Raw genomic sequence first — 25,855 nt, 5'->3', positions numbered from 1 at the left:
CTTTTCTCTCGCTGTGGCAAGTGGGGGCTACTCTTGGTTGTGGTGCACGGACTTCTCACTGCGGTGGCCTCTCGTTGCGGAGCACAGGTTCTCGGCACGCGGGCTTCAGTGGTTGCAACACGCAGGTTCCGGAGTTGCAGCTGTCAGGCTCTAGAGCATAGGCTTAGTAGGGTGTGGGCTGCCATTCCCTTTTCCAGGGGATCTTCCTGACCCAGAGATCGGGCTTGGTTGCTTCATGCCTTGTGGAATCTTCCCAGGCCAGGAATCGAACCCACGTCCCCTGCATTGGCAGGCAGACTCGAGTCCACTGAGCCACCAGAGGCGTCCTGGGCTGCTTTGGAGATAGGTTTGCCTGAGGTGGGCCTGGGCCTGCCCTACACCTGTGGTGGTTCTGGTTTGAGGCGTGTTCTACTGCTTGGAGCAGTTTGAACATATTTGAAATAATTATTATCAGAAGGGGCCCTTGGTTATATAAATCCAGAGTTCTAAAAAAAGTGATCAATCCATCTTTAAACTAAATCAAGGTTGCTTCGCTGTGGCCCTATTGATGTGTTGGACCAGACAATTGGTGTGGGGGCTGCTCTGTGCAGTGTTGGGCAGCGTCTCTGACCTCTGCCCACTGGATGCCAGTCTGCCCCCCATCCACCACGTTGTCACTACCAGCAGTGTCTCACACATTGCCAGATACTGCCTGAGGGGCAAATTGCACCTGATTGGGAATCACTGTATTAGATCTTAAAATGAATTTGGACAGACAGGGCCCAAAAGGTTTGGCAGCTTTTTTACAGACTGGGAGCCCTTAGGGAAGGTTTCTGGTAACCTTCGCCCCATCGATGTCCTTTCTGAATTTACTCCCAGTGTAGTCCACCTCCGGTGGGGCTGACATTGGATAGGGTGGACCCAGGGAACCCTATTTGGCTGAGGTGTGGATTTTTTTTTTTTGGTATATAATTCACATACAAAATTCACTCTTATAAAGTGTACAAGTCTGTGGTTTTTAGTATATTAACAAAATTGTGCATCTGTCACCACTGTCTTAATTCCAGAACATTTATCACCCAGGAAGGAACTGTGTACCCATCAGCAGTCACTAATGCTTTCATAATATATGGGTTTGCATATTATGAACATTTCATTGCAATATGTGACCTTTTGTGACTTTCACTTAGCATAGTGTTTTCAAGGTCCATTCATATTGTAAGCAAAAGTAAGTACTTCAGTTCTTTTATGGTCAAGTACTATTAGATTGTTTAGAAATACCATATATTGTCCATGTATGAGTTAATGGACTAATTTAGGTTGCTTCCAGTTTTTGGCTTTTATTAAATAAGGCTGCTGAGAGCATTCATGTTTTTGTGTAGACCCATACTTTCTTCCCAGATGGCTCAGTAGTAAAGAAACCACCTGCCAATGCAGACAATGCAGGTTCAGTCTCTGGGTCAGGAAGATGCCCTGGAGAAGGGACTGGCAGTATTGTTGCCTGGGTAATCTCATGGAGAGAGGAGCCTGGCTCCATGGGATCACAAAAAGAGTCAGATGCAACTTAGCAACTAAAGGATATACAATATACTTTCTGTTGGGTGTATACTAGGAGTACAATTGCTGGATTGTATGATAACTCTGTTTATGAGGAACAGCCAAATTTTCTTTTGTAGTGGCTGCACCATTTTATTGAGTTGGCCAGCCCAATGCATTCTTGCCAGCAATGTGTAGGCTCTTATGTTTCCCTGTCTTTGCCCACACTTGCTACTGTTCACTTCTACTGTAACCATCCTCATGGGTGTACCTGTGGTGTCTTGTGGTTTCAATTTTCATTTGGCTAATGGAGAAGGAAATGGCAACCCACTCCAGTATTCTTGCCTGGAGAATCCCATGGATAGAGAAGCCTGGTGGGCTACAGTCCATGGGGTCGCAAAGAATCGGACACGGCTGAGCGACTTCACTTACTTAATGACTAATAATGTTGAGCTTCTTTTCATGTGCTTGTTGGTTATTTGTATATCTTCTTTAGATAAAGATATTGAAATCTTTTACGTCTCAAAAAATTAGGTTGTTTTTGTTGTTGAGTTGTAGTTCTTTGTATACTCTGGATATTTAAACCCTTGTTAGAAATATGATGTGCAAATATTTTCTCTCATTGTGTGAATTGTCTTCGTTTTCCTGATCATATTCTTTGAAACACAAGTTTTCAATTTTGATGAAGTTTACCCATTTTTCCCCTCCAGTCACTTGTGTTTTTGGTATTGTAGGTAAGAAACCATTGCCTAATCCAAGATAACAAAGATTTACAACTATGTTTTTCTTCTAAGAGTTTTACAGTTTTAGCTCTTGTATTTAGGACTTTAACCATTTTGAATGGATTTTTGTATATGGTGTGAGGTTGGGGCCACCACTTTGGAGCAGGCTGTCTGACAGGCAGGCAGAGCCGAGTTTGTCTCCCAGCCCTGCAGCTTCCTGACAGTTTATTCAAAGGCAGTCATGGAACCTCTGTGTGTCTCAGTTCCTCTTGTGAGTTGGAGGGGGATGATCCTGCGCCCTTCGGAATTGCAGGAGACTCTGCAGTGAAGGTGAAGAGCCCAGAAGAGGTCTGGGCTTATGGCGGGGGCTCTCTGGGTCCCAGCTAGTGCCAGCTATTCTAGTTAGGAAATGCATTCACTTCTTGTCAAAGGTGGCATTTATATTATTTTGTTATCTTGAAACCAGTTGGGCAGAACAAAAACACTTTTTGAAATTTGAAACCAGAGTAGGATAGAACCATTACCATCCTAAAGGTAGCTTTTGGTCGTTTGTTTTAGTTGCAAAATACAGGCTGTAAATGATAACAGACATCCTTGTGGCTTACTTATAGTCCTGGAGCTCTCTTCAGCCAAAGTTTAGGCTTGAATCTCTCAATGGGGAATTTTTATGCACACAGTGTTTCTGACTTCTGCTGTTGTGCCTCATATAGGCATGAAATAAGTTATCAAGGACTCCGACCCCTGTGTGTGTGTGTGTGTAAACCACACAGTGATGTGTAATTGAGTCCCTCGTTAATGCCCCACTGACACACACAAACTGCGCTCAAGCCTATGCCAAGCAGGAGCATTGGACTGGCCTGGGGTTATCCATTGAGTAGGGTCTGTGCTGCAGGGGGTTCACAGACCTGCATGTACTGACATGCTGTCAGAGCAGTGGTGTCCGAACCGCAGCCTAATAGTGCGTGGTGCATATGTGTGCATAGCTCACTTGGTAAAGAATCTGCCTACAGTGCAGGAGACCCCAGTTCGATTCCTGGGTTGGGAAGATCCACTGGAGAAGGCATAGGCTACCCACTCCAGTATTCTTGGGCTTCCCCTGTGACTCAGCTGTTAAAGACTCTGCCTGCAGTGCGGGAGATCTGGGTTCAATCCATGGATTGGGAAGATCCCCTGGAGAAGGCATAGGCTACCCACTCCAGTATTCTTGGGCTTCCCCTGTGACTCAGCTGTTAAAGACTCTGCCTGCAGTGTGGGAGATCTGGGTTCAATCCATGGATTGGGAAGATCCCCTGGAGAAGGGAAAGGCTACCCACTCCAGTATTCTGGCCTGGAGAATTCCATGAGCTATATATATAGTCCATGGGGTCACAAAGAGTTGGACCCAACTGAGCAACTTGCACTACAAGGGTGCTGCTCAGGGGTGCAAACCAGCACGTGACCCTGGCAGGTGGCTGATTGATTGGAATGTAACATGTTTGCAAGTGGGTGTTACAGCTTTTAAACCCCTCTTTTTTTTAATTGAAAAATTTTTTGAAGTATAAAGAATATCTTCTAAAATTTTAATTTATTTATTTCTGGCTGTGCTGGATTTTCATTGCTACAGGCAGACTTTCTCTACTTCTGGCAAGTGGGGGCTGCTCTTCATTGTGGGGCATAGGCTTCTCATGGCGGTGGCTTCTCTCGTTGCAAAGCATGGGGCCTAGGGCGCACGGGCTTCTGTAGTTGCGGTTCTTGGGCCTGGAGCACAGGCTGAATAGTTGTGGTGCATGGGCTTAGTTTCTCCTTGGCATGCAGCAGCATCCCAGACCAGGGATCAAACTCATGTCTCCTGCATTGGCAGGTGGATTCTTTACCGCTCAGCCACCAGAGAAGCTCCCTGCTGTTTTGTTTTTTTTTTTTAATAGGGTATTTCAGTTCAGAAATCTGTGGGTCCCTGAAGTATTTCAAGTCCCTTCAGCTGGATTGGGTGGAGTGTGTTTGGGTGGGGGAGTACCCGTTCGCAGAGGTACCTCTGGGCAGAATCTGCAGGAACTTTAACTGGGACCCATCAATGCCCCCGTTTCCTCCTAGCAGGAGCAAGGCCCAACCTTGGCCACAAGGCCACAGTTGAACCAGAGCACTCTGAGGAAGCCGACAAAATGCTTCTCTGAAAAGACCTATGCTGTGGATTTTGGGACTGAGGCCTTTGTTTCCCCTTTGATTAAGAGTCTCTCAAGGTGAAGATCAGCCAAGGCAACTGAGTAGATAGTGTTGCCTGGTATAGCTGCAGGGAGTGCTTCCTGGAGCCCAAGGGGAGGGGCGGAAGAAATTGTCTACTTTTTAGATTGCTCAGAAATGGAAACATGCTCTTTGTTTAGCACGAGTCCTTGGCCCTCACTATCTCCCAACTTTCTTTGTCTTTCGGAAATTCCAGGCCTATCTCCTCAGCTGGGCTGGTGTTGGTGCCAGCTGCCCAAAGAAATGTAACTTTGAGGATAAGTGTTGCTGGTACTAAGCGTGGGCTGGGGGCCCGTTTCCTTTGTGAGACCTAGTGTCCCTGCTGGGACTGGAGAGGCTGGGGAGCTGCTCTTGGGGACTGGAGGTGGGTGCGGATCGAAAGCCTCTCGGGAGTCTGTCTTTCAAGGCTGTCCAGGCGATGGGCGATTCTGACTGCACGCCAGATGGGGAAGTGCTGATCTGGAGACAGGGCTTGGTTCTCAGAGTGTAGGTAGAGAAATGAGTCTCTGGGTCATTCCACGGTCTTCCTGATCTTCTGTTCTTCATAGCAGCCGAGGAAGTAACTGCCCAGCAATTGAATTGTTGCAGGAGACTGAAGTTGAACTTCTGAGTGAACTGATGGCCTGTCCTCTCACTCACTGGAGCCTCTCTGGCTCAGAGCCTGCTGTATCCTTCTGGTGGCCCTTTCACATTTGACCGTGTGTCTTGCCAGACTCTGAGCCCCCTAACAGTGGAGCTGTGTTCGCTCATTTTTCTCCCTTTGGCTTTTTGTTCATTTGTGAGAATAAGGGGGAATTAGTGTCATACAAGCTGAATTTCAAGCAGATGAAATAAGCACCTTTTTTTAATAACAGATATCTTAGAGTACTAAAAGGAGAAATTAGGGGAGTGTTTTTATAATCTTAAAACACTTGGTTGGGAAGGAGGTCCCAGAAGTCATAAAGGAAAAGAATCACATGTTAAAAAAAATGTAAACTTGACAAACCTCTCTCTGTCAGGAGAACCGGTGTGAACACACAGACAAAGAAAAGATACTTAGGTATTTGCAGCATATAAACAACCATCAGGGTATCCTTTATGTGTAAAAGGTAAGCAAGAAGTGAACAATAGAAAAACAGGAGAAGGACATCTGTTTCTTGCAGCCTGGTGCTTTTCAGGTTCTGTAAACACACTAATTGTATGTCCTCGTGGCAGAGGTATTCCTGTAAGTTACAAAGGTGATTGTGCAGTTTTCATCTGGACCTGTTTACAGAAGTCTTGTTGGCTGCCATCTGTCAATTAGGTAATGTTCTTACCTGCAGGATGTGGGGTTGCAAGCCCTGGGGCTCTGGCAACCCCACGGTTACAACCCCTAAAATGCTGAGGCAGTCAGCTGTGTACTGAGAGAGGCTTCACGGCTAAGCACTTGGAAGTGTGGCTTTGGCAGTTTCTTGCCATGTAACATTGAGGGTCACAGCATGTCTCCACCTCAGTTTGCTTACCTGTGAAATAGGATTCAAAATAAGAGCCTCCTGGACTAAGGCGTCGGGAGGATTGAGTGAGCCTCTTGGTGGGGAGCCCTTAGGCCATTGCCTGATGTGAATTGAGACCCAGCACATGAGCTGGTAATGTGATTGAAGGTCATCCTTCTTGTGCTGCCTTTACCCCATCACCCTAAAAGGGAATCCTTTCCTGCCTCTTTCTCATGACCCTGGCCTCAGTGGTGCTGTCACCAGCCTTGGAGGGACGGCACAGGAAGAGAGCCGGTGCTCACTCTTTCCTCAGATACCTGTGGGACTTGAGTGTCAGTAAAAATGGTCATTCCCAGGCAGGGCTGGCTCTGTGAGGCCTTTTTTTCCCCCACCAGGGTAGTGGGAACCTCTTCTCCAGAGGAAGCAGGATTATCTGTCTGCCCTGCCTCTCTTAGTAATCTCCCAAGGCCAGTTTTGGGAGCTGTTGACTTCCCAGCCAGCGCCTGACATGGCCAGGCTTTGCGGTCTCCTGGGCCTAGAGTTCTCAGCCTGTGCTGAGTGGCCTTGGAGCTGATATCCACGTAACTGGAAGTACTGTTTCCCTTTCTGAGCTGCTTGATTCACTTTAGATTTACTCTCTCCGTTTTGTTTTACTTCTGGAGAGCTGGCTTTGCAGCAGTGGAGGGAGTAGATGGCAGGAAAGGTGCAACTCCCAGTGGTGGGGAGCAGGGGAATATCCTGACTGGATTTTGTTTTCTCTTTAGGAGATTAATGGCATCACTGCAGCACTGGCTGAGGAACTCTTTGAAAAAGGTATATGGCCAGGGGTCCTTGAAATACTGGATGCAACTTGGCTAGCCCTGTCAGGCAGCCAAGGGCCTGGAACTCCCATCACTTGGCTCTGTGCCAAGTGAGTTCTAGCCAGGACCCACCTCCCCAGGGTTCCCCAAATCCCTGGACCTGGTCCACAGGCAGGCCTATGCACCTGTCTGCTCTGCAAGTCTGAGGAGCTGTGTTCTTCACCCTAGGGCCCCTGGGCCCCTGTCCTCGGGGGCTCTACTCTCAGACTCAGGTTGTATTCCAGGGCCTTCTGATGCAGTTCTGGAAGGTGGGTGGCATGCTGCCCTCTTGCACTGGGTTTGTTCTTACCTAAAAGTGTTCAGATGGCACCCAAGCCGCCTTGGGGTCATGACCCTGCCTCAGAGCACAGTAACAGTAGCTAAGATGTTCTGAGTGCTTGTGGTCCAGACTTCTGTTTGTATCTTACTGCTCCCCTGAAAGAGGGCCAGACAAGGACATTGAGGATGAGAGGCCCAGTTACCTGTGTGAGGGTACATGGCTGGAAAGCTCAAAAGGAGGACCAAACACCAGTCTGTCTGGCTCAGAATCCCCTCCTGCTCTCAGGCCCTGTACTGTGCTGACACCTTAGGTCTTAGCTAACCTTAAGACGTCTACGTCTCAGAGGCTACAGCATGGGCCCGTGGCCCTAAGTGCTGCGTGCATTGGCTTTCTCCTGGCCCAGGGCCTCAGATTTTTAACTCAGTCTCACCTTGCAGAGGCTCCCCAGTGCAAATTTCTGTGGCCCTTCCCTCCTTTGTAATCACGTGTCCCGGGTTGACCCTGAGCTGTCAGCCCAGGAGGGAGGCCGCTTCTGCATGCTCAGGAGGGTCCTTCCTTCGTCCTGACTCGGTGTGCATAACGGGTGCCGGCCCAGTGCTTGTTCACTGTTGGCCGGGTGGGCAGGTGCCCTGGCCGCACAGCGGGGCTGGGACCCAGTGCTCACCCCTTGGGCTGTGGCTGTTGCAGGAGAACAGCTCCTGGGGGCCGGCGAGGTCTTCGCCATCGGACCCCTGCAGCTCTATGCAGTCACTGAGCAACTGCAGCAAGGGAAGCCCACGTGCGCCAGCGGGGATGCCAAGACTGACCTGGGGCACATCCTGGACTTCACCTGTCGCCTTAAGTACCTTAAGGTAAAGCTGTGGGAGCCTGGTCATGGGGAATTGCTCAGTCGTGGGCACGCAGCTCGTGACTTGGGTGTGTGTGGTGGGGCAGGGGAGTGTGTGGGGTGTGTTTGTGTGTGTGTGTACCCTGCAGGCCCTGAGGAAAAGGTGACGTTTGGTGGTCTGGGCACGGTGCTTCCGGCTCTGAGCACTAGGGGGCAGTCATAGTCCAGTGACCCCCACTTTGAACCTTGGCTTTAGCCTGCTTTGTTGATCATGAAGTGCTGAGCGGGAGGCCTTGCCCAGACTGCCCCTCACGGCCTGGCAAAGCTTGGACAGGGTTTGGCAGTTGCTGCCACACTGCTCGGTGAACATGGGTGGGAAGTGCTGGTTGCAGCAGCATCCCTAATTCCCACCATTTATTTGGCTGTAGGTTTCTGGCACAGAAGGACCTTTTGGGACCAGCAACATTCAGGAGCAGCTCCTGCCTTTTGATCTGTCCATATTCAAGTCTCTTCATCAGGTGGAGGTAAGGCCCAGGGCCCCTGGAGTGCAGGCAGGACTGTGCCCTCTGCAGGATGGGCTGATTTCTGACCATTCTGTCTGTGGCTAGGGAGTGTTCCTGAGGTTGAGTGTCTGGATTTAATTGTAAGGCACTGCTGCTTTTGTGTCTGTCAGTTTGTGGCAGATTCCATTTAGGGAAGTCAGGCGCTGTGGAGGCAGAGAGAGAGGAGCTTCTGCTGCTCTTGGCTGGTCTGCAAGTCCCCACCCTGCAGCATTTGGACAGGTTGGAGCACCAGCGCCCAGCTCCTTCTGGGCTTCTTCATTGCTCAAGTTGAAGTGCTCGGAAGTCATCCTGTGGGTCACACAGAGCCAATTCCATGTCTGCATCTCCCAGGGCAGATCAGCAGAGGGGTTGCAGGATTCTCTGCTCTCTGTCCGTGCCTGCGCCTGACAGGAAATACTTTGCATTACTCACTGCGGAACGCCTGGGTTCACAGTGCCAATTTTGTTACCTTTTTTTTCTTTTTTAATAAGAAGGGGACTCAGTAGAGAATAGTTAAAAATGCTTTAACGCAGCAAGTTCTCGAGCATGGCTTTTGTGTGCAGCCCTATTCCCCTTGTCTAATGTTCATTACTCAATGAAATCTTCTCAACAGCCACATGAAATGGGCACTTATATTCCCATTTTACAGTTGAGGAAACTGAGGCTTGGGGGGGTAAGGAAGTTTGGCCAGGATCGCACAGTTAAAAAGGGGAATCTAGTGTCCTGAGTTCAGCAGAGTCTGACTCTGCAACGTGCTGGGCTTGTCTCAGGAGGTCCCTTGAGGGCCCTTCCTTCGATGGGCATCTGGGCCTCGACCAACACAGGCAAGTGGGGCTGGGAAGTGAGAGGAGTACCTGGCTGGGCAGACTGCGGCTCTGCCAGGCGGGGTCTGCGGGTATGTAGCGTAGCGCTCAGACAGGTGGCTTGAGGGAGGTGGTTTGGCTTGTACCCCTCCGTCCCCCTGCAAGGTTGCCGAGGCGGAGTGGGGCAGGTGCTGTTGCAGAGGCCCCAGGCTCTCCAGCTCTGGTGTCCCTGGCTCTCACTTTGTGTCCAGCCACCAAGCCCCAAGCAACTCTTCAGAGAAAAGAGTTTGTCTCATTGTCTCACAGGCTACTTCAGAACATGTCTAGTTAGCACTAAAAACTGGGGAAAGCAGAGACTTAGGGTTTGAGTCACCACCTGCCTCGAAGGATTCGGGGTCACTGATGGTTGTGCTCCTTTTGTATGTGGGTGGTGAACATCTGCTTCATGGGACTTCTGTTGGAATGACAGTGCCCTTCTGAGACACAGCTGTTCTTGTTCCAGATAAGTCACTGTGATGCCAGGCGCATCCGGGGGCTGGTTGCATCCAAGCCCACCTTGGCCACGATGAGCGTCCGTTTCTCGGCAACCTCCATGAAGGTAAGCGCCACCTGTTACCTTCCTGGGTGCCATCTGAGGGGCAGGGCCCTGCACTGTAGTGGCCTCACTGCAAATCATGCAAAATCTACTGCCATCTGTCAGGAGTCAGAAGCCAGACTTTGCTCTGGGCAGCTGCACACTCATGTGGGACCTCCCAGTGCTTGACAGTCCCTGGGACGCTTCAGGCTACATTGTCATCCCAAATCAGCACTGTTAAATCAGAGATTTTAAGAGCAGGGTAATCCCCACCCCCCAGAAGAAGGTCACTGGTTTTTAATAAATTTTCAGCAGCAGGAGTGTCAGAACATTTATTAGGTGAATTGATGGAAATGTTCTCTAACTATGAAAAGCCCTGGCTTAGCACTCATTTGTATCTTGTTCTCAGTGAACTTGGATAGGCAGGTAAGGTTGTGTGTGCTGGGTCCTGTTGTTTATATGTGAGTGACGCAGACTCACAAACCAAGTATGTAAGAGGTTTTTTCCCTTCTCTCTGTACATTTTTATGGTTTGCATCTTAGTAATGACTTGACTTCCAGGTGGCGCTAGTGGTAAAGAACCCGCCTGCTAATGCAGGAGATGTAAGAGATTCTGGTTTGATCCCTGGGTTGAGAAGATCCCCTGGAGAAGGGAATGGCAACCCACTCCAGTATTCATGCCTGGAGAATCCTATGGACAGAGGAACCTGGCAGGCTACAGTCCATGGGGTCGCCAAGAGGTGGACGCGACTGAAGTGACTTAGCACTTAGCAGACTCAGTAATCTTAAAGTTCTTCTAGAAAGAAGCATAGTGTTACTTTTAGAACTTAGAGTATCTGATGAAGATTTAGGTTTGATGGAAAGTCTTTCTCTTGAGGCTACTGGCTGAAAAGAAGTGGCTTGTTTCAGGCAGTTTTGCCCCTCTGAGAGATACTCCCTGCTGCCCTGCTCAGGGAGCCCAGAGTGATCCATTGAGAGAGGAGAAGTCTTATCAAAGGGCATCAGAAGCTGAATCGAGGAGACCTGCCTTCCCAGTAGACGGTGCCCCCTGCTGCTCCCCTGTCTCAGCCCTGCTAGATTTTACCCTGTGAAATAATGGTTAAAAGGCCTATTGTCAGCCGCAGGGGCCACAGTGCCAGCTTGTAAAGCACGGTTGCCATGGAAACACAGCAAATTCTGACCTTCAGCCTCCAAGATTTAAGCCAGAAAAGGCATCACTGTATAACGAGGCTTTTGTGAGCTGGAAAAGCGTTTGCTCCTGCAGCAGGGCCAGAACATATTCCAAGTGGCCGTTATGTTTCTAAGCTCTTCAGTTATTTCACAATCGTTTCAAGGCATATGAACCAAAGCCCTGTTTTAATGCAAGTTCACTTCCACATCCTAAATATGCTCCAGCCCTTCCTGAAATTTTGCAATGATTGTGTTCCCAGTGAGTGTTGCATGAGGGCTACCCTGGGGGTGCTCACCAGATGTTCTCACACAGGAAGTCCTCGTTCCCGAAGCCTCGGAGTTCGATGAGTGGGAGCCAGCAGGCGCAGCCCTGGAGGGCCCCGTGACTGCCGTTATCCCCACATGGCAGGCGCTGACCGCTCTGGACTTGAGTCACAACAGCATCTCTGAGATCGATGAGTCTGTGGTATGCCCTCCACAGCCTGACCAGACCCTGGGGTTGGGTGTTCAGCCTGGCTTTTACCGAAAGGACCACCGAAGACCTGTATGCAGTGCTCTGTGCGTTGCCTGCAGTTCTTAAGTTAATTTCAAAATGAGATTATTTAAAAGTTATTTAAAATCTTAGGGCTTCCCTGATGGCTCAATGGTAAAGAATCCGCCTGCCAGTGCAGGAGACACTGGTTCAATCCCTGGTCCAGGAAGATCCCACATGCCGTGGACCAGCTAAGCCCATGCACCACAGCTCTTGAGCCTGTGCTCTAGAGCCCCGTGAGCCACAGCTCCCGAGCGCATGTGTGGCAACTACTGAAGCCTGTGTGCCCTAGAGCCTGTGTTCCACGACAAGAGAAGTCACCACAGTGGGAAGCCCGAGCACCGCCACTGTGGGGAGCAGCCCCCACTCACTGCAACTAGAGAAAAGCCTGGGCAGCAGTGAAGCCCAGCACAGCCAAAAATAAATAAATTTCTTTCTTTTTTTTTTTTTTTTAAAGAGTGCTTAGAACAAAATGAAGAGTATTAATTGTATGTGCGTTTGATAGCATAGACACAGTAAGTGGTGAGATTATTCCCAAGAAGAGGAGCAGAAAGGTTAGTCTGTAGGTTCCAGGGAGATTCCTGGTAGTTCAGTGGTTAAGACTTCATGTTTCCACTGTAGCGGGGACAGGTTTGATCCCTGATCAGAGAACTAAGATCCAGTGTGCCTCACAGTGCAGCCAGAAGAAAAAAGGTTTCAGATGTTCCCCTGTAAGAGTGACATCCAGATGGTACTTGGGCAGAAGGAGTGTGGTTCCTGTGTTTGTCTCGATGGGGATAGGTAGAGTTGAAGACGGGCACACCTCCTCCTGTCTGCAGCCTTGCTGTTTATCACTTTTACAAGCCAAGTGTTCTGTAAAAAACAGTGCGTCAGTGCTCAGCACTGGAGTCCCTCTGTTACATATTCCTGAGGATGTGCTGCTGGCTGGGCCCTGGGAGGTGTCCCGTCAGGGGCCCTGCACAGATGGCCTGCCCAGGAGTCTGTGGTCAGGCAGAAGCATCTATCCCTCCTATGTAGGGAGCAGAAAGGGTCCAGTCTCCTAGGGTAACGTCAGGTGTTGTCTTTTCTTTCACAAGAAACTGATTCCAAAGATTGAGTTCCTGGACCTGAGTCACAATGGAGTGCTGGTCATGAACAATCTGCAGGTAATTAGTGCCTTTGGAGACCTTTACTGTCTGCGAGCTTCTTACAAGGTCCCATTCTCCTGAGATCCAGGAGGCTGATGTGGCCTTGGGGGTCTTGGGATTTCTCTCATGGGCACTTGAAGGGTATCTGGGTGTACCAGAGGTTCGTAAAGGCAGAGCCTGATGCCATTCCCTTTGGGTTGCAACAATGCAATGAGCACGTGTTGCTCTAGTTCCCAAAGTATAAGTACACATTGGACGTGATAAAGATGATGCCTCCATTGTGAAGACGGACAGCCTTGTTTTCAAACCCTGCCTCTACTCCTACACTGTGGGCCGTGTTGGCCCTGTAAAGCTGTGCAGGGAAGAAGTTTCCCTTCTGAAAAAATGGCAGAGGGAGCAGAGCCAACCTGCAGAGCTCGTCTTGGGTTGGAAGGCCCATCACAGCCTTGCTGTCAGTGCCCAGCGCTCGGACCCTTGGCCTTAATCACTTGGCCCTGTTGTCGATGCCCTCACAGCACCTGTACAACCTTGTGCACGTGGACCTGTCCTACAACAAGCTCTCCTCCTTGGAAGGGGTTCACACCAAGCTGGGGAACATCAAGACCCTGAACCTGGCAGGCAACCTCCTGAGGAATCTGAGTGGCCTGCACAAGCTCTACTCCCTGGTCAACCTGGATCTCAGCGACAACAGAATTGAACAGGTGAGCCACACCTCAGAAGGGACACGGGGTTCTGGGGTGGCTGTGCCTTGACGTTGGTCACTTCAGGGAGAACGAGGGCCTTTTGTTTGGCCATTGCTTGTGTTGTCATGTTGCTGAGTTGTTAGTGAAGGGACTTGGGGGATGCCTTGCAGATGGAAGAGGTCAGAAGCATCGGCAGCCTCCCATGTCTGGAGCACGTGGCTCTGCTCAACAACCCCCTGAGTATCATCCCCGACTATCGGACCAAGGTGCTGGCTCAGTTCGGAGAGCGGGCCTCAGAGGTAAGCTGCTTGGGGAGGCTTAGCTGCAGGTGACATCCGCTCACGTACGCCTACCTGCTCCAGAAGGCTGTCCTGCCCGAGTGGCCTTTGCACTGCCTCCACGGGAAAAGGCTCCCTTGCTCCTCTCCTCTTAGGGGCCACCGGCTGCCACACTTCCTCAGTAGGCTTCCCTCACGTCACCTCCGTCAGAGCATCAGGCCTGGGGGGCTCTCCAGGACCCAACAGGCACAGCCTGAGTGTGGAGGGACTGTCTTCTGCTTGTTAAAAAGTAATGTTTACTGTGGGCTTCCCTGTGGTGGCTCAGTGGTAAAGAACCCGCCTGCCAGTGCTGGAGATGCGGATTCCATCCCTGAGTCGGGAAAATCCCCTGGAGGAGGAAGTGGCAGGCTGCTCCAGTGTTCTTGCCTGGGATAATCCCAAGGACAGATTATGAGCAGGTGGGCTCCAGCCCATGACTTGCAGAATCAGACAGAATTTAACAACTGAACCGTGAACAACAATGTTTATTGTAGGCAAGAGTCAAGAATAAGATTCTCAATTCTAAGTATCTCATTTCCTGGACAACTTCTGGCCATACAGTCTCATCATAAACCAGATGTGTTTGCCCATCTTGGCCAGTGTCACCGAGTCCAGTATCGGCTGCCTGCTGAGTGGTCACCTGCCTGCCCCACAGGTTCCCCTGCAGATTCACCTGTTTCCTTGCTTTGAGCAGGCCACCCTCCCACTCTCCCAAATCCCAGGCCAGAAGATATCTGGAAGTCTATTTGCATCATCCCCCCACCCCTCCATCTCTCTTCCGCCCCAGGTGCCCCTTTCTCCACACTGTCACCAAGACAACATTCACAAGACATCACCTCCTCCCCTCCCTTGCTCTCAGGCCCTGGGCCCCTTTCCTCATTTGACCACTCTGCTATTCCCCACTGCCTGCCGGCCCATAGCTCATTCCTGCACTTGCAGGTGGGGTCCCTGCCTTCCTGCCTGCTTCCCATGCCTTGGCTCTCCCAGTTCCCCAGCTCAGAAGGCTCTCCCCTTGCTCTTTGCAGATAAGAGTTTTGTCATGATTGGAGGCTTAGTTCAAGGCACCGCCTTTCCTACTCCCAGCCATCCCAGAGGCCTTCTCAGTGAACCCTGCGCCCTGTCTTCCCTTCTCTGAGAGGAGCTCCCGGAGCCAGGCTAGGCAGTGCAAGGCCTCCCTGGGTCACTCCAGGGAGCTCCCAGGTCACTTCTGCAGGTGGCAAAGATCTCACCCTTGGCAGGCTGAGCCTCTGCAGCCTTATGTGTCCTCATGGGGCTTGGCCCACACCTCGGCGGGACCCCGCCATTCTGCTCGCTGCATGCTTGCCAGCCCCTGTGCTGATGGCCATTTTCTGAACACCGTAGGTCTGTCTGGACAACACAGTGACCACAGAGAAAGAGTTGGACACCGTGGAAGTGCTAAAAGCAATTCAGAAAGCCAAAGAGGTCAAGTCCAAATTAAGCAACTCTGAGAAGAAGGTGGGTCTTCATGTGGGAGGTGGGAGGGGAGGTGGTGGTGAAGGAGTGGCATCCTGGCTGCACCACCCTGCCCTCCTCCCCTTGGCTGTGCGTGCCTGTCCGTGCTTACCCGTGAGATGGGGGCAGCCATCGGACCTGCCTCGTGGGGTTGCTGAGCATGAGGTTGCTAGTCACGATCCTCCCTGTCACTGATGTTTGTGAGCACCATACGCTCCTCACCTCTCTGGCTCTGTCCAGTTCTGTTCTCCTGGATCTTTCACCTCTGCCCCGCTGACTCGGCACCCTCCCTCAGGTCAGTGAGGATTCTCGGCTCGCTGCTGCCCCCTGTGTCAGACCCAGCAGCTCCCCGCCCAGCGTGGCTCCCACCTCTGCCTCCCTGCCCCAGCCCATCCTCTCCAACCAAGGTAACCGCGTGTGTGTGTGCGCGCACATGTGTGCGTGAGTGTGTGTGTCTGCCTCCCTGACAGCTGCACAGGCCCTGCTGGGGCCCCCAGCTGAGCTGGGGATGGGGGAGTGGGTTTGGATGCAGGGAGGGTGCGGTGCTCTCTGCACACCAGCCCCTCCTGGGGAGGCGCATGGCCGGGGGGTGCCTGGCTTGATTTTTCGTTTGCTCAGTGAAGACTGCCCATTGCTATGACACCCACATCCAGTTCCTCTAGGGTACTGCGGGGTGTGCTCTTTGAGTAGGCTCGGGGCTACTGGCCCATGAGGACCCCATGCGCCTGCAGGCACTGTGGGCAGGCTGGCTCCCTGTTAACGAGAAGCCAGGCCTCCTGGTTCCTTCCCTAAGTCAGATGCCTCCCCGCCCCATTCCTGTGTGGGGAGTGTGCCTCATCGCCGTGGCCCCAAACACAGTGTTGGTGGGGCCGAGATGGGCTGTTGGTGGACCCATGGAAGACCAATCCCTTTTACCCACCCACTGTCTTAGCGTTTTCAAAGGGCTTTCACCTCTGAACCCAGGCATCCTCGGAGATGAGTGAGTGAAGCAGGTCCCATGAGTGTCTGCTGGCCCGGCCCCATGGAAGAGGGGAGGGTGTGCCGTCCCGAGTGGAGCCGAGGCTCGGGACACACAGGAAAGAACGCCGCCCACCCGGGCTCCTGGAGTTGGAGAACTTGGTGTGAGGTCTTGGGAAAACAGTTTGACCCTATGTTTCAAGAGCCAGAAAAACGTTCCCACCCCTTGACTTGGTAACCCCGCTGGTGGGGATTTTATCTTAGCGGGATAAGATAACAGGGAAGGGGGAGGTGAAATGCTCGCCTCAGCGCTGTTTCTACCAGCAAAACATGGGCCACGACGGGCATGAGAGAGAGAGCGAGGTTAAGCCGTGGTCTGGAGTACCCTACAGCCATTACCGCCGAGAGGGGAAGGTGGGATATGAAGAATGCTGGGTGAAGTCAGAGAGCCTGTGCAGGGCAGCTCACCAAGGTCACAGCCGTGGACGTGAGCCAGAGAGTGGATGGGGCACGTCGGTGCTGGAGTCGTCATCTGTTTGCTTTTGTAACATTCTTGATTGAGAAATTCAGGTTTTCTATTTCTTTTTTTTTATGTAAAAGGGGAGGGGGCCTGTATCATTTTGAAGATGCTTCCCTGACCGGTCTCCTGTCGAGGTCTCCTGTCGAGGGGCCAGAGCCCTCCTCAGGCCCCCTCCCCACCGCACGCTGCCTGGCACAGCCCTGGGGCCTGCAGGGGGTCTGCGTGGCTAGCCTCTGGGGACCAGGAGGTGCGGCTCGCCCGCCAGGCTGGGGACCAGCCAGTTCTCAGTCTGCCTTTGTCGAGGCAAGGAATCAGTGAGTGTGAGCAAGTCAGTGAGCTATGGGTGGCGAGGGAGGTGTCTGCCCCCGACAGCTGCAGTCGTGGGTGGCCCCCCTTTGGTGGCGAAGCCTCTGCAGCAGCCAGAACCAGGCTCAGTCCCCTTCTTCACTGCCCCCGCTCCGGGGGACACACCATGCAGTGGCTCATTGTAGTCTTCCCCCTTCCCTTCCCAGTCCTAGTGGACATTTAGATGTTGTCTCCAGATCCTCTTATAAATAAAACTGCAGTGGATGTCTCTGTGTGCACATCTCTTTCCTTTTGGTGAGAAACAACCAGGGGTGGGCCCCGTCTAGGCATTCTGATGTCCCCTATCCCGTCCCCTGAGTGGCCCTTTCTGACCACTTGTTTGTACAGACCAGTCCAGGAAGGAAGCAGAAAGACTGTCCCTATTCACATTTCCTCAGCTCCAAACAGGGTTTGGAAGGGTAGTGACAGGAAAATGCTGCTTTTTATTGCTAATATGGCAGAATCCACAGAAATTTGTGTTCACCCTTGTGCTACTGGACCTTGCCTGTGTATGGGCAAGGATTTCTTCCTGCAGGGATCAGCTTTGCTCCCAGCCCGTTTTTGTAGACGTGGACACACTTGTGAGTAAGCTGCCCCCTACCCCCGGAGGCCCGCCAGGAAGGGACACTGTCCATGAAACACCAGGCCTCTGGTCACCTCAGGACTTGCTAGCCCAGCTTGTTGGAGCCATGGAGGGTTTTGGCCACAGGGACTGATGTGGGAAGTGTCGGAGTTGATCCTCCAGCCAGGCCAGGTCCAGGGGCTGAGAGGAGGCTGTAGAGAGGTGGTTAGGAGGGCAGGCGCCTGGCCTGGGTCCCCTGAGTTTACATCCCAGCTTCCCTGGCTGTGGTCCCTCAAGCAACTTGTCGCCTCCAGAGCTCTGTTTTCTCTACCCTACTTCATCGATTCTAAGATGCACACGTTTCCACCTTGTGACTCTGAAGTTGAGACACATCTTTCGGTCAGTGGCGTCTCGTAGTTGCTGTCAGCCAGCTGGTATTCGTGATGGAGTTGTGGGAACACCTTCCGCGGACACCTGCTAAGACCAAGATGGCGCCACATCTACGCATCTTAGATTTGATGAGCTGTGGTAAATAATGGGAGGTGGGCATGAGCTGACGCTGGGGAAGCACTTGACACTGCTGCTGGTCCATCAGAAGCGGTCAGTAGGGGCTCCCTGCCTGTGTGTGTGTTGGAGGGTTTCCAGGTGACCGGAAAAGTCCCCTGAGAAACCTGGAGCCTCTTGCGAAGCCGAGCTGTACCCCCAAGGGAGGATGGGGCAGAATGGTTTGGGGCATTTGTGAAAGAGAGGTCTGTCTAGAGCAGAGAGGGTTTTGCTCTGGAGGTGTATGTGAGGTGACTCTCAAAGGATGGTAGGATCTGAGCACGTGAGGGAGGAGGGGTGGATTCCGGGAGAGAATCGCATGCTTCACGCCTGGCTGTGTGCCTGCCGCCCTTCCTGCCTGTGCATGGCCCCTGCTGCTTCGCTCGGGGGAGGGGGTGTCTGACTCTGGACCATCTGCCTGCCCAGCCCATGAGTAGAGGACCTGGGCTGTGCGAGTTGTCCTGACCCCAAGCCGCACCCGAGCTGGACAAGGGTGTGGGGCTCTGTGAGCTCTCGAGTCATTTTGTTGGGCCTTTGTGACTGGTGGTAAAGCCAGGCTATGGAGGCGAGCCCTGGCCTCCTCGAGATTTTGGTGGAAATAGGGGTTGACGCCCAGCAGCCAGCTGCATTTAGGAAAAAGTTAAAAAACATTTTACCCTCAACCAGTCTAGAAAATGTTTGGAGTGAAATAATGGACCCAGATGAGCTGAATTCATACAACAACCTCAGCAGACTTTAAAAACAGCCTGAATGAGTCAGAGCGTGCTGTCTATGGGCGGTGGCCTTGGGGAGGGTCAGTGGGATGTGTCCTGTGGGAAACTGGGCCTGGGTTGTCCTTGCCAGCCCTGGAGGAAACCCGAGCCAGCAAGCAGGCCTGGCCTTCTGATGAGGGGTCCCGGGCTCCGGGCTCCACAAAGCTTGCCAGGGCTTTTGGGTGGCGGGGTGGAGAGGCTTCGGCTCTGTCCCCAGGAAGAGGGTCTAGGAGCAAACACGTGTAAGGCTCCTGGACATTTTGCCAGACTGCTCTCTGCACGGGCGGGGCAGCTCTCCCCGCGGTGCCTGCCTCTGCCCAGTTAGGCCACACAGCCTGACCTTTGCTGAAGTGAGAGGCAGAACTCTCCCTTGGATGGTTTGGGAGGGTGAGCTTGTTCTTGTGTCACGCCCATTGGCTCTTCTGTGGAATGTCTGTTCGTTCTTTGCAGCCTCCTAATGGGATTTCTTTCCCCGTTTTTGTTATCTGTAAGAGCATTTTACAGATTAAAGATACTAGCCTTTGACAAATACTGTGAGCACTTTTTTCTCATTTCATTCAAGTTTTTTTTTTCTCACAGAAGTTTAGTTTTTATGTAGTCACACCTCAGTTTCTTCCTTTGGATTCAGGTTCAGAAATTCTCTTCCTTCCTGAGATTAGATGAGCAGTCATTTGTTCTTCCAGTTATTTTAAGGTTCCAGTTTTAACATTTTCTTCTGTAATCCACTTGCCTGGATTTGGGGGCGTCTGATTAGCCCCCAGCCATGTGTAGCCCGAGGGCACAGCCCCATTTGTTGAATGGCTGCTCTCCTGCCCCGCCTGCCCCACCCGCCTGCCCCTGGTCTCTCCAGGAATCATGTTTGTGCAAGAGGAGGCCCTGGCCAGCAGCCTCTCATCCACCGACAGTCTGACTCCTGAGGACCGGTCCATTGCGGGAGGATGCTCTGATTCCTTGGAGTCCATCCCTGCGGGACAGGTAACCTCCTCCTCCTCCTCCCTGGGGTTGGTGGCCCTGTGGCCTGCTCTTCTGCCTCCGGCTGTCTGCAAGCAGGAGGTGGCCGGGCTGGAGTCGTGGCAGATGCTGCCAGAGCTTGGCACGCTCTGCGGTGGTTCAGGGTCTGTTCAATTAGCATTTGTGTGTCTGTCTCTCTAAGCTGATGGGGATAGGCGGTTTTCTCTCACTGGGGGGCGAAGCCAGGTAACCCTTAGTGCCTGTGAACACGCTTCCTGAGGAAAGCAGTTCACAAGGTCCTGGGGGGGCTTGTTTGCATTCCAAACCCATGGAGAAGTTTTCCCCCTGCTGTCTGGCCCCCCTGGGCCATTTTGCCCGTTCTGCACGTCAGCCTGGTATTCTGGGATACACTGCGACTTTGTTACCTCCTCTGTGGCTGCTGCTGAGGGTCCCTGAGCTAATGCCTGTGTCTCGGGAAGAACGAGGCTGGCAGGCGTGCGAGGGGCGCGTTTGCTGTGTGTGGGGAGTGTCCTTGGTGTCTGAGCCTTGCCCTGGTCTTTGCTCACCGACACAGTCGTGCCCTGGGGCGGTGGGCAGTTCTGCTCTGTCCCGGCACTCCCCAGCACTCTCTCTTCACCCTCCCCCGGGTCACAGTAGGAGGCTCCTGAGCCCTAGGTCTTCTCTGCTGCCCAGAGACCACTGGGAGGCCTTGCCAGCCCTCCACGGCCTCTGCTCACCGTGTTGGTAGACAGTCCACATGGACTCTCTGTATGGCACAGGGAGCATTCAGGTGCCAGACCCAAAGGCACAAGCTGAGCTGCAGAGGGTGAGAGGCTCTGGCCCAGAGGTTGGAAGCATGGACTGGAGTCGGACACAGGTGGGAACCTCAGCCCTGCCGTGCATTGGCAGGATAACTGGGTGATTCTCTGTCTCTCGGGCCCTATTTGAGGGAGGGCTTAGGGCTGGTCCCTGGTGATTGCCGGAGCATGGCTGAGCAGGTAGGGGCTGACTGTGTTTCCTTTCCTGGCAGGCACCTTCTGATGATTTAAGGGACGTGCCGGGAGCTGTTGGCGGTGTAAGGTAGGGAAGAGGCTGTTGTAGAAGACATTCTGGGCCTTCTGCATGTGCTCAGCTGTGGGCTAGTAGTAACCAAGATTGTGTTAAAAATCTGTTCATGGAAGTTCCATAGAACTAGTTCTTCCTTTGAATAAATAGATGAAATGGGCTGTGGTCTGTTTCACAGTTCTAATCCCTAAATTTTGCTTTTCACAAACATCATCCTATACTAGGGGTCAGCATATCAAGGCCAGTTTAGTCCATTGCCTATTTTGTACAGTCTCTGAGTTAAAAATGATTGTTCCATTCTTCTTTTTATTTATATATTTTTAAATGAGACAAAGATGAATATTTTTAATGATAACAGGTACAATTCTCAAACAAGATTGACATCTTAACCCGTTAAGACATCTGACAACAAAGAAACAAAGATACATAAAAAATCAGAATAAATTTTAAAAAAAAAATCAGAAGAAATATAAGGGAAAAATATATATACAATCATAGTGAAACATTAACATTTCTGTGAGAATATTTTATTAAATGTAGGAAAAATAACAGGAGCATCTTGAATAATGTCATCAATAATTAAACAATAATAGGTTTGTATTTATATTAATTTATGTTAATCTTATATCCTACATGAATACATTTAAAATTTTGTGTCTCATACATTGTTATCAGATGTCCATAGGACATTTAAAGAAACTGGCAAAAATATAAATATTATTAAATTTCAGAAAGTAGAATTCTTTTTTGTGTGTGATTCAGTTATACAGATACACTGTTTTTGAAATTATTTTCCATCATAGGTTATTACAGGATACTATAGTTTCCTATGCTATACAGTAAACCTTTGTTGCTTGTTCATATTTATTATTTTTTAATAGAAATCTGGCATTCTATTCATACTAAGTTAAACAAGTGGAGTCAAAATGTTGTAAACTTTTTACTTAGGCAAAAATTCATAAGTCTAAATTCCAAATAATTTCTAAAATATATATGTATTCTTTATATATATATGTATAAAAGCTTTTTTTCCCTAATTTCATTCCTTTTTTATTTTATTATTAAACTTTATAGTTTATTTTGGAGTTTAGCTGATTATCATTGTGATAGTTTCAGGTGGACAGCAAAGGGACTTAGCCATTCATATACGTGTATCCATTCTCACCCAAATTCCCCTCTGATCCAGGCTGCCACATAACATTGAGTTCCCTGTGCTATACAGTAGGACCTTGCTGCTTATCCACTTTAAATTTAGCAGTGTTTACATGTTTATCCCAAACTGTAACCATCCCTTCCCCTGTGGCAACTCCCCAAGTTCTCCAAGTCCATGAGTCTGTTTTCTGTTTATCAGATAAGTTCATTTGTATCATTTCTTTTTAGATTCTGCATGTAAGGGATGTCATATGACATTTCTCTTTCTGTCTGACTTATTTTACTCAGGATGACAATCTCTAGGTCCGTCCATGTTGCTGCAAATGCAGTTATTTCATTCTTTTTAATGGCTGAGTAATACTCCATTGTGTATAGGTATCATATCTTCTTTATCCATTCCTCTGTTGATGGACATTCAGGTTGCTTCCCTGTCTTGGCTCCTGTAAACAGTGCTGCAGTGAATATTGGGGTACATGTGTCATTTTGAATTAATGGTTTTCTCATGGTATACGCCCAGGAGTGGGATTACTGGCTCATGTGGCAGTTCTACTTTTAGTTTTTTAAGGAACCTTCCGACTGTTGTCCACAGTAGCTGTATCAGTTTACACTCCTGTAAAAGAGCTTTTTCACTACCCTTGATAAAGGTTTAGACATTACTTTGCCGACAAAGGTCTGACTAGTCAAGGCTATGGTTTTTCCAGTTGTCATGTATGGGTGTGACAGTTGGACTGTAAAGAAAGCTGAGCGCTGAAGAATTGATGCTTTTGAACTGTGGTGTTGGAGAAGACTTTTGAGAGTCCCTAGGACTACAAGGAGAGCCAACTAGTCTGTCCTAAAGGAGATCAGTCCTGAGTGTTCATTGGAAGGACTGATGTTGAAGCTGAAACTGCAATACTTTGTCCACCTGATGCGAAGAGCTGACTCATTTGAAAAGACCCTAATGCTGGGAAAGATTGAGGGCAGGAGGAGAAGGGGACGACAGGGGATGGGATGGTTGGATGGCATCACCGACTCAATGGACATGGGTTTGGGTGGACTCCAGGAGTTGGTGATGAACAGGGAGGCCTGGTGTGCTGCGGTCCATAGGGTTGCAAAGAGTCGGACACGACTGAGCAACTGAACTAAACTGACAAAGGTTTGAGAAAGAACATGATTTAAAAAAAGATGGAGAAATTGGAAAGCATAAACTAAATGAAATGAGAGCACTGAATATGAAATAGAAAAAGTGAAACAAAGTAGATAAAAGTAAAAGAGCCTTGTATAGTCAGTTGTTGAAATTTCAACATGGCTTCTCATTAGAAATGTATCTGGAGCTCTGGTGAAAAAAAAGCAGTACCTGAGCATTTGTATTTTTCCAAAAATTCCAAGATAATTCTGATATGTATTTGGATTTTAAAAAGTGATTACAGGTTTGAATGGTAGTTTTGGTGATACAGAATTCTATTATTTTTGTTGACTGGTCATGATACAATAGTATTAAGTGATTAATACTTAGGTAATCACATTAGTGAAAGATGTTTATCAATTTACAGAATCAATAGCCAGACAAAAAATAAAAGATAATTAAAATTGTAAGTCATAATGGGAACATGATTAACCTAACAATATAAAATAATTACAATTTGGGGGATCAAGCAGAGTGATTTGGTAAGTGGACGTGCTTACATGCACATGTTTTCATCTGCTCTGTCTTTTGGTTGGTGCGTTTAATCCATTTGCATTTAAGATAATTATCAATATATATGATCCTATTATCATTTTCTTAATTGTTTTGGGTTTATTTTCTGTGGGTAAGTCTTCCTTCTCTTGGTTTCCTGCCTTGGTTTTTTGTTGTAAAACTGGTTTGGTGGTGCTGAATTCTCTTAACATTTGATTGTCTGGAAAGCTTTTGATTTCTCCATCAAATCTGAAGGATAGTCTTGCTGGGTAGAATATTCTTGGTTTTAGGTTCTTCCCTTTCATCACTTTAAATATATCATGCTATTCCCTTCTGGCTTGTAGAATTTCTGTTGAGAAACCAGCCTGATGAGAGTTCCCTTGTATGTTATTTGTCGTTTTCCCCTTGTTACTTTTAATATTTTATTTCTGCCTTTAATTTTTGTCAGTTTGATTACTGTGTGTCCTCCTCGGGTTTCTCCTGCCTGGGACTCTCTGTGCTCCCTGGACTTGGTTGACTATTTCCTTTCCCATGTTAGGGAAATTTTCAGCTATTATCTCTTCAAATAATTTCTCAGGTCCTTTCTCTCTCCTCCTTCTGGGATCTTTATAATGCGAATGTTTGTGCATTTAATGTTGTCCCAGAGGTCTCTTGGGCTGTCTTCATTCATTTTCATTCTTTTTTTCAATATTCTGTTCTGCGGCACTGATTTCCATTATTCTCTCCTTCAGGTCATGTATCTGTTCTTCAGTTGTTCTGCTGTTGATTCCTTCTAGTGTACTATTCATCTCTCTCTGTGTGTTCTTTAGTTCTTCTAGGTCTTTGGTAAACATTTCTTGCATCTTCTCATTCTTTGCCTCCATTGTTTTTCTGGAAGGTCGCCTATCTCCACTTCACTTAGTTGTTTTTCTGGGATTTCATCTTGTCCCTTCATCTGGGACATAGATTTCTGCTTTTTCATACTGTTGACTTTTCTGTGATGCGGCTTTTGTTTTGGTTGCTCTGGGACTGTGGTTCTTCTTGCTTCTTCTCTCTGCCCTCTGATGGAGGAGGCTAAGAGGTTTGTGTAAATTCCCTAGTGGGAGGTCCTTGTTGTTGTTCAGTTGTGTCTGACTCTTTACGACTTAATGGACTGAAGCATGCCAGGCTTCCCTGTCCTTCACTATCTACAGAGTTTGCTTAAACTCATATCCACTGAGTCAGTGATGCCATCCAACCATCTCATCCTCTGTTGTCCCATTCTCCTCCTGCCTTGAATCTTTCCCAGCATCAGAGTTTTTTCCAATGAGTTGTCTCTTCACATCAGGTGGCCAAAGTATTGGAGCTTCAGCATCAGTCCTTCCAATGAATATTCAGGGTTGATTTCCTTTAGGATTGACTGGTTTGATCTCCTTACTGTCCAAGGGACCCTCTCAAGAGTCTTCTCCAGCAACACAGTTCAAAAACATCAGTTGTTCGGCGCTCAGCCTTTTTTATGGTCCAAATACTCTCACATTCCTACATGACTGTTGGAAAAGCCATACCTGTGACTGTACAGACCTTTGTTGGCAAAGTGATGTCTCTGCTTTTTAATATGTTGTCTAGGCTGGTCATAGCTTTCCTTCCAAGGAGCAAGTGTCTTTTAATTTCACGGCTGCAGTCACCATCCACAGTGATTTTGGAGTCCAAGAAAATAAAATGTGTCACTGTTTCCATTGTTTCCCCATCTATTTGTCATGAAGTGATGAAACTGGATGCCATGATCTTCACTTTTTGAATGTTGAGTTTTAAGCCAGCTTTTTCACGCTCGTCTTTCACCTTCATCAAGAGGCTCTTTAATTCCTCTTCACTTTCTGCTGTAAGGGTGGTGTCATCTGCATATCTGAGGTTATTGATATTTCCCCCAGAAATCTTGATTCCAGCTTGTGCTTCATCCAGTCCGTCATTTTGCATGATGTACTCTGCATGTAAGTTAAATAAACACGGTGACAGTATACTGCCTTGACATCCTCCTTTCCCCATTTTGAACCAGTCTGTTGTTCCATGTCTGGTTCTAACTATTGCCTCTTGACCTGCATACAGGTTTCTCAGGAGGCAGATAAGGTGGTCTGGTATTCCCATCACTTTAAAAATTTTCCACAGTTTGTTGTGATCCACATGGTCAAAGACTCTAGCGTAGTCAGTGAAACACAAGTAGAAGTTTTTTCTGGAATTCTCTTGCTTTTTCTGTGATCCAGTGGATGTTGGGAATTTGATCTCTGGTTCATCTGCCTTTTCTAAATCCAGTTTGTGCATCTGGAGG

The 25,855-nt window shown here is 49.4% G+C and overlaps 1 protein-coding gene across 4 annotated transcripts in view; it reads left to right on the top strand.

Moving 5' to 3' along the window:
- The window catches only part of NISCH (nischarin), a 66,392-nt gene that overhangs the window by 4,866 nt on the left and 35,671 nt on the right, over positions 1-25,855 (top strand). For 2 of the 4 annotated variants that reach the window (XM_020874192.2, XM_020874193.2), the window contains exons 4-15: positions 6,670-6,718; positions 7,712-7,875; positions 8,279-8,374; positions 9,698-9,793; positions 11,252-11,404; positions 12,547-12,615; positions 13,113-13,298; positions 13,451-13,579; positions 14,960-15,073; positions 15,366-15,477; positions 19,600-19,724; positions 20,731-20,780. In XM_020874192.2, coding sequence (XP_020729851.2) covers positions 6,670-6,718; positions 7,712-7,875; positions 8,279-8,374; positions 9,698-9,793; positions 11,252-11,404; positions 12,547-12,615; positions 13,113-13,298; positions 13,451-13,579; positions 14,960-15,073; positions 15,366-15,477; positions 19,600-19,724; positions 20,731-20,780 — 1,343 coding nt within the window. Of the gene's footprint in view, positions 1-6,669; positions 6,719-7,711; positions 7,876-8,278; positions 8,375-9,697; positions 9,794-11,251; positions 11,405-12,546; positions 12,616-13,112; positions 13,299-13,450; positions 13,580-14,959; positions 15,074-15,365; positions 15,478-16,001; positions 17,122-19,599; positions 19,725-20,730; positions 20,781-25,855 lie in introns of those variants that run through there. The other 2 variants (XM_020874194.2, XM_070455976.1) reach the window with 2 other exon arrangements.

The sequence above is a fragment of the Odocoileus virginianus genome, chromosome 26, assembly GCF_023699985.2.
Source record: "Odocoileus virginianus isolate 20LAN1187 ecotype Illinois chromosome 26, Ovbor_1.2, whole genome shotgun sequence".
NCBI classification, from domain to species: Eukaryota; Metazoa; Chordata; class Mammalia; order Artiodactyla; family Cervidae; genus Odocoileus; species Odocoileus virginianus.
The sequence above is the reverse complement of the archived record's forward strand: the minus strand, read 5'-3'. Positions and strand labels throughout refer to the sequence as shown.